Below are 12648 nucleotides of genomic sequence, written 5' to 3'. Positions count from 1 at the left end.
TTTTTTTTTAAATTAAGAGGAATGTATGCTTCCTGTGTCTTACATCCTAGTTCTTGTTAGGTGCAAGATCAAAACGTGTTAAGATAGTAGCTAGCACGAACCCAGGGTTCTCTGCATGGGAAGTCCTGAATCTTCAGGGTGTGCTGCTGGAACAACTCGTGGAGCAGGGGTGGCTATTCCTCAGAGAGTGTCTAGCTCTTGCTCTCTCATCTACACCAAGACAGCTGGTTGTCGTCAGTGACCTCCAGCTTCTAATTTTAAAAGCTCAATTTTGTTAAGCTGTTCTTCAAATCTTGCTTATCTTTTTTTTATTGAGGAGAAAATGTTTCTCAGGTTGCTAAGGTGGAATGAAATCCACTTACCTACATGTTAAATAATTTAGTAAGCTGGCACCATTCATCGCCAAACGCCGAGCCCCCAGAATTCAAGAGCAGTACCGTAGGATTGGAGGCGGGTCCCCCATCAAGATGTGGACTTCCAAGCAGGGGGAAGCCATGGTGAAGCTGCTGGATGAGTTGTCCCCCGCCACAGGTATGCTGTTTCTTCGTTAACATATCACACTAGGTGTGTTCTTTGAAAGTAGTCATGAAATTCAAAACGGTATCGGATGCCAAATGCTTTCTTGTACCGGCAACTCTTGATTTGCGGGGATTTCTACATAATACATGATCACTTTGCTCAGCTCTTGAGGCATTATCCTTTGATTGTATAGCCTTTTCCATTACTTCTTCTTCTTCTTCTTCTTTTTTTTTTTTTACTTTAAAAAATATTTCAATAAATCCAGGGGGTACAGTGGTGTTTGTTACACGGATGCATTGTGTTATGATGAAGTCTAGGCTTTTAGTGTACCCATCACCAGAAGAGTGTCCATTGTACTTTATAGGTGATTTTTCATCCCTCATCCCCCTCCCATACTCCCCCCTCCCGAGTCTCCAAAGTCTTTTATACCCATTACTTCTTATGTTACAAATGAAAAAGCTAAGGATTTGGAGCATTAGTTTCAAAAGGAAGTTCAAGATGTTTGTTCAATTGAGCTAGATTATAAGACACAAGTGACATACCATAAATAAAAGATGCATGTATCATTGTGCTGGAAAGAAATCTTTGGGAAATGGATTGAGGCTGCTGCTATTGCCTTTTCTTTCTGACTGGATAGCTAATTAGATCAGCATTTAGAGCAGAATTAGCTAGTTATCACTGAAGCTGCAAGACACTAAGCAACTTTCAGCAATTGCATTCAGCTTTTGGCAACACCACTATTGTAAGGTCCTGAAGTGCTTGCTGCGTTGGATATAGCACTAAAAAGAGGATTGTACACATCTGGTAATTTCCCTCTGAAAACCTCTAGTAGAATAATAATATGTAGAATGAAAGCCTAAATGCACGAATGACCTACCAGCGCCATATTGAACACATTCAAGATACAATTGATTGCAGGACACACCATTGTTTTTGTAGTACTAAGTACTAAATACTAGACTGCCCTCTCATGCCTGTTTGCTAGAGAACAAACTCTCTAGGCATTACTAGTTTATTGTGGTTTAACATGAATCAGAGTGGCAATTGCTGTGCTGTCTTTAGTAGAAAGAGAAGGCAGAAAGGTGCCCTTTTTATTTTCCTGTTTACGTGTTGCTATAGTGCCCATCATTACAAGGAGCCCTAGGGAGCCAGGTGTGGTGACGCATGCCTGCAGTCCCAGCTACTCCAGAGGCTGAGGTGGGAGGATCGCTGGAGCCCAGGAGTTCGTGGATGCAATGCACTGTGATTGTGCCTGTGAATAAACAGCCACTGTACTCCAGCCAGGGCAACACAGCAACACTCTGTTTCTAAAATAAAGTAAGAGGCCTAGTAGAGTTGTCAGACTTGAAAAAGGAATAGAGACAGAAGAGTGTGCTCCCCACCTTCTCCCGTCTCAGTGGTGAGACTTTTGGGTTGTGCAGGCCAGCCGTGGCCTCAGCCTCCCAGTTTGGCCTGGAAAGAGTCCTTGGAATGATCTGGGTTTTACCCAATGTCCTACTTACTATCGAATGTCTTATCATTTTAATATGTGGCCATTTAGCGCAAAGAGAGGAAGTCACAAGCAGGTAGCTTCTAGGATTAATTATTCTCTGCTTTGGTAGGGACGAAAGAATAATAATATTCACTCTATATTTACATAGTCAAAATTATTGTAAAAGTGATTTAAAAAAATAATTCAGTGCTTAAGCATTCTATCCTATAGAGACTTATTTTGAACAGTCCATTATTCTTTATTATAACTTTGGGGATAAGTTTCATGTGTCCACGGAGCACGGATCAGCTCAGTGGCTTGCCTGTCCAGTCACTAAATCATCCCTAATGCAGCAGGAAATGGTCTTTCCTCCTTTGCTCGTTCCGCTCACTTGCTTGCTTACTCACCTACGCGCTCTTTCATCCCTTAATTCCCACATCCATCCATTCTTCATTTATCCGGCCACCGCCAGGCATCTGTAAGCACTGAGCACGAGTCTGGGAGAGTAGTGAGTGAGCCACGCCCTTACCTTCCTGGAACTGTGTTTGCTGGTACTTTTCACTGAGGCAGGCACTCACTGCTCTTGGGGGCTACTTTTGGCTTCCCTGAATCTTGGAAGCTTGTCCAGGGTCTGCGTCCTGGGTGGGCGTTGGTACTGATGCCCCTTTGTCATATCACCATCTTCTGTGGCCCACACTTGGGACCCTCTGAGGCAGCAGGCAGGGTGCATTTCGGCCTTCTCCTCGAGGGGTAGATGACCACTTAATCATTACAGCAGACCTGCTTTTGGAGTATGGCAGTGGCATTGAATAAGACCCAAGATCACCCATTCATTCAGCAGCCCATTGAATGCCCGGCACTGTTTGGCGCTGCTGTTCAAAGTCGAAAACCATGGTTTATACTTACAAGAAGCTTCCAGTCTAGTGGAATCTTAATACTTCAGGTCAGTCTGCTCAAGGGGCAGAGAGAGAGTCTTTTGGAAACTTACTGGAGAGATGGTGTCCAAAGCATTCATGAAGGCTGATGAGCACGCAGTGTGAATGTGGGATACATGAAATAGTCTCAAGGCTTGGAAACTTCATGGGAGAATTTTGCATTGAAGACCGAGAAGACCACCGAGCATGGCTCTGTGGCTCTCTCAGGGGCTCCCCACATTGCCCAGAAAAAGGCTCCTTGTCCTGCTGCTCACACTTCGCCGTGTGGGCATGAAGCCGGGTGCTGAAGACCAGGTGCCCCTCTGGGTGGGACCAGCACAGTGACTTCCCTCCCTCCCTCACGCCCTTCCTGTTTCTCTGCTTTCTTTGTTTCTCTCTCACCATCTCTCTCTCATTCCTCCTCCCTTCTGATCCTTTCTTTCCTATACAGTTAGAAAGTTTACTTTTGAACTACTTCTATTTGCTTATTTCTAATCAAGAGAAATTCTCTTCAGGCAAGAAAATGTGGTGATTGCAAACAGATAAAAATGTTGCATGCTGTCATTTTTTAGGGATGTAGTTGTTGCTTGGTGGCCAGTGTGGAAGTTTTGAGACTTGCACTGGCCTTGCATGGAGTTGACCAGTTACCTAAGGCGGTGAGTTAGATTGGGGATCTGGCTTGGAAGTGGTTTCGTACAGTTGCACCGCATTGCGGAAATGTAGGGAGTAGAGTAGGAGATAGATGAGAAGTGTAATCATCTGATGAAAAGTCTAAATCTGAAATCTTCACTACAGTTTCATTGTTTAGATTGTGGCTGCTTGGATTGAAGCTGTAAGTAACGGCTACTCAGTGAAATAATCCAGTTCTTTACAGGATGCAGTGTGGGGAGCAACGGGGGTTCTTGTTCACAGGGTGCTGCCTTCGTGGTCGTATGACTTCAGGCAGTTCGCTTACCTCACTGAACCTCATCTCAGAAGTGGGATGATAATAGAACCAATTTTTAGGATTCCTGTGAAAATTAAATACCGTCTGCGGGTATCCAGGCTAGGTCAGTGAGTCGTGTATTTTAGGCTCCCTCTGGCCAGATATGCCCACCAGATGTGCCAGCCAGATGTGGTGCTGGTTAGCATCAGAGAGGCTCCTTCCCCTCCCTGCGTCCTGCTAGGGACAGCCAGCTACAGTGTGAAACCCACCCTGACAGGCAAGGGTCCTTCGTGAACACTGTTTGCTGGTTCCTCGGGATGGGCACAGTCAGAGCACATTGCCGCTTTTTCTAGAATATGTCCTTAGAAAGCATTTCGAAAACATTATCTCTTCTTTCCAGAATATTTTACTCTCTCTCGCTTTAAAATGTGGTCCCCCGCCCTGCCTTTATCTGCAAGGGCAGCCTCTCCACCTCTTAGTCTGCACCGTTTGAGGAACTTCCAGGCCCCGGGCGTTAGACTGCAACCTTCAGATACTGGACAGGTGAAAAGAGTGCAAGAAGCTGCTTCATCTGCAGCATTGGGAGATCTTCCTATGGCAGTCTGATAATCGTATTGTTTCAAAGTAGATTAGAAAGCAATTTCCGCTGGCTTGCTAAACCTCAACTCAGATCACCATGGGTTGCTTAAGTGGACTTGGTGGTGTTGTGATAGCTGGCAGTTTTAGCATGAAGCACATAATCTTTGAACGATCAGTCATTTGGAGTTTGCTCAGAGGGTCGTGTTCTGTGCTGTGTTTTAACTGCTCCTCACCATCTTTGTGCAAGAGAGCATAAAATCGGTGGCCTGGAAGGAACGGCGAGCTGAAAATGATTCTGTGTATACCGCTTCCTTCCTCGTTTTGCAATCCCCACCTGAGAATACAGAATCAGACCACCCTTCCCATACACATACGCACTTCTCTCGCCTAACAGCACCCTGCTTCTGGCCGTGGTAATGTGTTCCGTTATTTCAGAGTTCCTTGGATCAAGTTATGAGGAGTGTTATCATGTGCATGTCCTTGTATATATGAGATAAACTCCTGTCTTTCCCTTCACTTTAACCTACATGATTCTTGTGGCAGTTTTGTGTCATGTTCGTAGTTATAGCCCTTGCTAACGCTCCGGACGGTAACATCATCTTGGTTTTCTTATTACTTGACATTTATGTAGTGTATTCTCAATATCATCCCTGAGTCTAAGATATGCGTAATCCTATAAAAAGACAAGGACATGAGACCAAATAACTTTAGGAAACTTTCAGTTTTATGATTCTATAAAGGCCTAAGAAATTGTGTGATGTGGATGCTTTTGAAATATAGGAAAGAAAGATGCAAAAGGATAAAAGAGAAGATAATAATAGAGGAGGGAGTTGGTGGAGTGACAGGGGGAGCACAGAAATATATAGCAAACATGGACCATTTAGGTGCAAAGAACAATTGATTAGTTAATTAATTAGACAGGGTCTCACTCTGTCACCCAGGCTAGAGGGCAGTGGTGCATTCATAAGCTCACTGCAGCCTCGAACTCCTGGGCTCAAAAGATCCTCTCGCCTCAGCCTCCCGAGTAGCTGGGACTGCAGGCGCGCACTACCGTGCTCGGCTAATTTTTTAATTTTTTGTAGAGACAGAGTTCTCACTATGTTGTTCAGGCTGGTCTTGAACTCTTGGCCTCAAGTGATCCTCCTGCCTTGGCCTCCCAAAGTGCTAGAATTACAGGTATATGCCACTGCACCTGGCCAAGAACAATTAGTTTAAATCCCACTTGGTGCCTCCAATTTAAGCATTGTTATATATGTATATAAAATGACGAGAATCATTTTAATCATTTGTTATTGTTGAACTTTTATCATGTATCCAGAGCTCTTGCATTTGTTTATATAAACGAGGTGGCCTGGAGGATAAGGGAACTGGGTGACAGGACAGGCTGGGGGTGAGGAAGGAGCATGGGCTTTGGGGTGGGGACCCAGGCTCTAATTCCAGCTTGACCACCTGCTAGATGTGACTTTGGGCAGGTCAGTTAACCTTTTGAGTCTCTTGTTTTCTTATCTGAAAAAGGGTTTAAATGAGAAAAAAAAAATGCCAAGTGTCTACCTTGGTGTCCAGTAAGCAAGAGGAGTTTATACTTTGTGAATAAGTGTTAGTTTCCCCTCCCTTCTCTTGAGTCTCTCCTATCCCAGCCAAGAACAGAGAATTAGGAACAAAAGCTTGAGTTTTAAAAACCACCGTGCTAAATAAAGGTGTATGGGTGAGGTGTTGATCCCAGAAAATTGTGATTAAAAGTGCATGTACCAGCCGACGAGTGGATAAGATCCAAGGAGTACTCTCAACTTGCTTACGTTATCAGCACCATGGGAAATTAGGTGAACTGTTTCTCTATTGGGCATGGCATTGTCTTTGGTGACTCCGAGGAATCTATATAAAGATTAATACTTTCTCCTTCCCACATGTGCTTCCTAATAGCCCCTCACAAATACTATATTGGATTTCGGTACGTCCATCCTTTAACAGAAGAAGCAATTGAAGAGATGGAGAGAGATGGCTTGGAAAGGGCTATCGCTTTCACGCAGTATCCGCAGTACAGCTGCTCTACCACAGGTAAAGGCGTCTCTTTGACAGCAGGAAGGAAGGCATGGCCCAGGCAGAAACAGCCAATGATAAGTTATTTGCGATTAGAATGGCAAATCTGTTTCCTTAAAGCACCTTTAAACATGAGAGTTCAGGTCAGTCCATTTGAAATCTCATGGTTCATCTGTCCCTTGAGTTATTGGCCATTCGGCTGGGAATTACAAATTGGTGGGTGGAAGGCAGTGGCTGGGAGCGTTCAGTACTTTAATGCCATCGTATAATGGATCAGTAATGAACCTTAAGCCACTCTCTAGGTTTGTATAATAAACCTTTTTATAGCTACCCCGATTTTCTTATTAATGGAGCAAAGGTGATAGCTGTTTCCATTTTGAAAGCAGAGATGCCCATATTACATGGGAAATACTGATGTATTTTTTGTTGTGCTTCAGTTGTGGATTGGTTGCTGGTAAAACTAAAGCCCAGTTTGGGATTCCCTTTGCAAACTCCTCTCAGGGTTCCTGATTTTGGAAAATGTTTGTACTTGTTGTTTCCTAAATATTTAAGTGGAGCTGGAGATGATCTGTGTTTGGCAATCTCTGTATCATTCATCGTAGGCAAAGCTTCTTCTGTCACCCACACATACATTTGTTTGAATTCTATTCCAAGGATTGAGGTCAGCATATTTTTACTCCCAAATTGCTTTGGGATATGAATGCATGTTATTTCTATAACTATATGAAGAAACAAAAGGTTACTGGAAGAAATATTCAGAGCTCATTTTGTGCCTTAAATATTTGTTCAGAGCACCTGTTAAAATGCCTGAGTTCTCAGACACTCTCAAGAGTTTGAATTGTCATTTCTTTGGGAAATGTACCACTACAACTTCAAAATATCTGGTAATGTATTATTGGAGAATGAGTCTGATCTTGTGAATTTTTAAGCTATACTTTTGCCTTGCCTTAAAAAATATACCTCAACATGTAAATATCTGCTCTCAAAATTAGATAAGTTGAGATTATTATTTATATGACACAGGATTGACTATGGTTTTCATTTCACAGTTGGCTCTAACAGTGTGTTCAAAGCTTCAGTGCATGCTCGGTTTTTCTCTAGTGTATCTCCTACATAAGGATAGGCACATCTTTACTCCCAAGCTGTGAAAGCCTTTGGGAAGCACGTTAATTCTTTGTGGCCACTAGAGTATCGTTTATCTGTCACGAGTTTTAGTCATGTACTTTTGTGGCAGAGCTGGTGTATTCTATTAATATCACCAGCAAATTTTTCAGTTATATTTTCCCCTTCTTAATGACTTCTGGTAGTTTATCAAATATTTCCAAGTGACCCAAAAGAGCTATTGTAGCATCCAGAAACCCTTTTGCAAATCTGAAAATGACATCCACCTGTGAAATGCAGTTTGCAGTGCGAATATGGCAGTGACTACTTTGTGATTTCTGGAGAGGCTGTTTTTGAACCTTGAATGGAGTCAGTTTGGATTCTTCTGGTTCACTATATTGTACTCGCCAAAGTTGAAACTGCTTATTTTTTTTGAAAGTTGAGTCTTAGCCTAAGAGTACATTTGATTTAAAATATGCCTCTGTCCTGACTAATATGTTAAATTGGAGAACTAGTTCTTGTAGTTCGAGAACCCCATGGATTGGCGGTGGGAAACGAGGAAATGTTTTAGGCCTTGCCCTGTGTTAAGGTTGAAGGAGAAGCCTCATGTTAGAATTGGTTTCATAGGATTAAGATTTGGCTTCCTTGCCAGCTCCTCTAGGCCAGGAAAAAGTTGTATTTGGTTGGCACCATCTGCCTTCCTTAGGCTTTGAATTTTCATGATTTCCATTGCTCAGTTAGAAATACAGGTTTTGTTAGACTACCTGTTAGGATTTGGTGTCCATTTAACTTATTCTGGGGTTGAGGATTGTTCTTGGAACCTTCATTAGGTTGTTTTCTTTTTCCCAAGGCCTTTGAAAGGGTTGTTATAAAGGTTTTATTGTAACATGGAAAATATTTATCTTATAACATTAGGTAAATATGCTCAAAATAGGAGGCAGAATTACATACTAAAATTACAACTTTGTAAAACAAAACAGCTCTAAAGAAAAATAACTGAGAAGAACCATGCTAGAATAGAACGATGACTATATTAGCATGCTGGGATAATTGCCGATTTCTTTTTTCCTTTCTTCCCCCTTCCCCTGTATTTTCTGCAACGAGGTTGATCATCTTCATAACTGGGAAAAAAATTTTAACAAACTTGGTCCCTGCAAATAATGACTGCTTATAATTCATAAATCCACAGCTATCTTTGAAATGGCCTCAATAATCTTTGAAAGTTCATTGAAATTGATTACTTTTCAGTGATCTTCATCTGCAGGGTCATTAAATCTATATGCATTTTAGAGTATTGAAATGATTGTAATTAGCCCAATTCAGTTGAGAAGCAGTTACTTGCTTTGAACTTATAATTACTGCCTTTACTAGTTTGTTTTTTAGTTTCACCGTAATTGAAATGCATCTACCAAGTGGCCCCTGTATATTTCAGGCAGCAGCTTAAATGCCATTTACAGATACTATAATGAAGTGGGACGGAAGCCCACAATGAGGTGGAGTACCATCGACAGGTGGCCCACACATCGCCTCCTCATCCAGGTAAGCCAGCGACTGCCAGCGTCTGGAGCAAATCAGGTTCTTGTCCCTGCTCGGTTTGTGGGTGTCTTTCTGAGCCTTGCCATTCTCCTGCTTAAATTGTGTGCTGGGGATTAAACAAAAAGTATTAGATTCTTGATTTATTATGAAAAGAGAAAATAAATGTAAAGATACTAAAGTAGTTAGACTCTTTTCTTTCTTCAGGTTAATGCTATTAGTCCCAAACCATAACACAGTGGTGTTTTCAGCTGTGTGTTTCTCAGTGACCAGAAGAACATTAAAGACTGCGTGTGGCGTTTCAGCTAACTGACATTAGCTTGAATGCCTGACCAGCAAATTAAATCCTCTGTCTTCTAAATCCTTTAAAATCAAAAGATTAAAAAATTTTAAAGATAATATATCTACATGTTCTGAGACGTGAAAATAAGTTTAACATTTCAGTTGAGAAAGTTTCATGTATTAAAGAAATTTCAACTTTATTCTATACAATTTCATATTTATAATATTTATATTAAGAGATGCTTGATTTTAGGAGAATCAGCTAAAACTACAGTTCCAAAGCCAATAGCTTTGAATTGGTGTTATTGTATTCTTTTCTATCAAATAGGAGAAGGCAATTGGTAAAATATTGCCCTAAATCATGCAAATATGGTTTTTTTTTTCCTGCTAGTAGGATTTTCTGCTTTTGAGTTATTTAAGGTAGGAGAACTATTGAGTGATTTAAATTTCATCTAGTTTATTTTTCATCCCTTGAACATTCTCTGACTTCTGGCAAAATATCCTTAAAAACATCTTTAAAAGCCTGGTGTCACTTAAAATGTATGGCCACTAGATGGTGCTAGACATCATTAAAATGAGGCGGCTCTCCCCAGGGCAGCCTGTATTCCTTAGGCATATAAAGGGTTAACACTTGGGTTGAAATCTTGTTTTAAGTAAAAAGTGAAAAGAAGGAGCCTAGCCTAGGGACGGGTGTGGCTGTGGTCCTTCGTTTGCTGTGCCGCTGGGCCCAGCCAGTACTGCCTCAAGCACCAGTGTCCCCTGACTGCTTTGCTCCTGGAGGCCTGTGATTGGAAACGAGGGGTGTTTCAGGTCAGCTCTGACATGTGGTAGCAGGGAACGGAGGGATCTGCACAGCATCTGCCTGCCCTGATCGAGTGAGTAATTAGATTTGCATTAAAATTCAGCCCTTTGAAAAGGGGGGAAGCAGAAAGATGGAAAGGTCTCCTAACTGAGGAAGTCTCTGTTCATAAAATGAAAGGGAGTTTTAGAGGCATTTATCTGCCCTCCTCGACGGTGTGATTGAAGGCTCTGAGAGCCCCATGCCTCTTTCATTCTGCAGAGGAGTCGTGCATAGCAAATACCACAGATGGGTTTTGGGTGATTTAAGGAGCACTTCTGCTTGCCCAGGGCCCCTCAGTTTTGAAGATGGCTTAGAGAGCGCTGCAAGCCATAACGAATTGGGCTCTTACTTGCAGTTTTGCAGGCCAAGAAAAGGAAAAACGCTAAACTCTGGATAAGATACACAGTTTTTGGAAACCAGAAAACAAAACTAAAACCCTAAACTAAACTAAAACTAAAAATGTAGTTAAAAACTAAATCCACGCTTCTACTTGTTATAGGTAATAATTACTCCGAATAGTCATTTTATGACTATCTTTCTAATATTGCTATTTAGTAATTAGACTAAATTCATGTTCTAAGCTTCTGTTTAGACTTTGCAGTGGGCCTCATTATCTAGACTGCTGCCCAAAAATAATCCTTTCTGAGCAGCCTTAGTTTCCAAACACTACAAAGATTAGAAAATATTGTTTTTGTTTGTATCTAATCCTATCACATTTACTCTATAGGTAAATTATAAATTCTGCAAATGGAACCTAACTCTAGCTACCATTTTCTTTACCAAATTTATTGCTTAAATAATACTTAATAATACTTAATTTAAAGAAGTAAGCTCACTTCTTGAAATAATACTTAATTTATTATTTACATTTATTTACCAAATTTTGAGAGTTCTGGAAAGATTAATATCTCAGTATTTATTAGTAAATAGTTTGCTCATCCTATAATATAAACTGACCACTGGTATATCAAAATACCAACAAGTGTAGATTCATGTGGTTCTGATAAATTGTCCTTTATAATTTTTTCAAACCTCTTTATCTGGAAATAATTTCAGACGTGGAAAAATTACAAGATTAAGGATAGCATAAGGAACTCTTCATCTTTACTTATGTTCATGTATTATTAACATTTATCTCAGTGTCATTATCATTTATATACTGTGTGTGTGTCTGTATATAAATGATTTTTTTTTTCTGAACCATTTGAGAATAAGTTATGTATGTATCATCACTGTCTACATCTAAATACTTGAGTGTGTGTTTCCTAAAATCAGGAATATTCTCTTAACATAACCACAATATAACATCCAACTTCAGTAAATTTAACATCGATACTTACTTTTATCTAATTTACATTCAAATTCCTATTTTGTCAGTTGACCCATTAGTGTCCTTCGTAGCATTTTCTATAAATTAAATGACAGAGAATGATGAAAGTGTAAGATGAAAGAAAGCCTCTTCAGATCTGGTATTTCAGCACCTTTCGAGGTGAATCAGAAAGTGCCAACTAGACGAAGGGGGTTCACTGGTCTGGCGGACAGAGGTTTGGAGGAGGAGGCGGGACCGCGCTCTAGCCCAGTTCCACAGATGTGACCGAATGGACCCCCACGTCCACCACATCTTCTCACCCTCTGTGAATTTAACGGGGGCTGTACAACCAGTCATCTGTTGTGAAGGGTGTTACTAAGATTGACACGGTGAGGATACCGGGCTCAGAAGAAAATGTCGTGAAAATAGAAGAGTATCTGCTTCTTTCTCTCCTGTTTCTGACTAACGTATTTTCATGTGATATGCCTGAATGCCAAACAAAGGGAGATTTAGAAAGATCCTGTAAGCTGTTTTCCTGCTAACGGAGCAAATGAGAGGTCTTAAAACAACTTCTTCCCATCTGTGTTTCCTTTCCATCTGGAAGTGTGCCCTGCGCTTCCCGAGGGGAAGCAGACCTGCAGCCTTCACTTGCAGGGAGCCATTAGCGAGCTTTAGATGTTTCCCATCAAATTCCCTAGGCCCCTGAATCCGTTATGATCCATTGTGATGATGAACCAAAGCAAAGAGACTGTACCGTTTGCAATTTTTTAAAAAAGGGAGTTCTGATTTTAGAGGGTTGCTCTGAGATTTGGGGTGTAGCTCTCATTTTTAAAATGCTTTCTTTTCCTTCCATTTCTTTCTTCCCACTTCCTCCTCACCCTCCTTTCCTGGTATGCGCACAGTGCTTTGCAGACCACATTCTAAAAGAACTGGACCATTTTCCACTTGAGAAGAGAAGCGAGGTGGTCATTCTGTTTTCTGCTCACTCGCTGCCAATGTCTGTAAGTAAGAACATTTTGTTGGATGACCTAGTGGTAGGGGATTGGGTTGTTTTGTTTTCTAAATGTGTAAAATGGATCCAGCTTCTGTTATGTCCTCAGCCCACTGCAAGATTGAATTCTAAAACCCCACTCGGTA

At 41.2% G+C, this 12648-nt stretch overlaps 1 protein-coding gene across 1 annotated transcript in view; it reads left to right on the top strand.

The window, feature by feature from the left end:
• Positions 1 to 12648, top strand: part of FECH (ferrochelatase) — a 41879-nt gene that overhangs the window by 15160 nt on the left and 14071 nt on the right. The window contains 4 exon segments of the mRNA XM_012651799.1: positions 383 to 531; positions 6329 to 6463; positions 8979 to 9085; positions 12414 to 12512. Of these exon segments, the coding sequence (XP_012507253.1) occupies positions 383 to 531; positions 6329 to 6463; positions 8979 to 9085; positions 12414 to 12512 (490 nt within the window).

The sequence above is a fragment of the Propithecus coquereli genome, unplaced genomic scaffold (assembly GCF_000956105.1).
Source record: "Propithecus coquereli isolate 6110/MARCELLA unplaced genomic scaffold, Pcoq_1.0 Scaffold37, whole genome shotgun sequence".
Lineage (NCBI taxonomy): Eukaryota > Metazoa > Chordata > Mammalia > Primates > Indriidae > Propithecus > Propithecus coquereli.
Note: the sequence above shows the minus strand (reverse complement) of the source record. Positions and strands in the feature narration are given on the sequence as shown.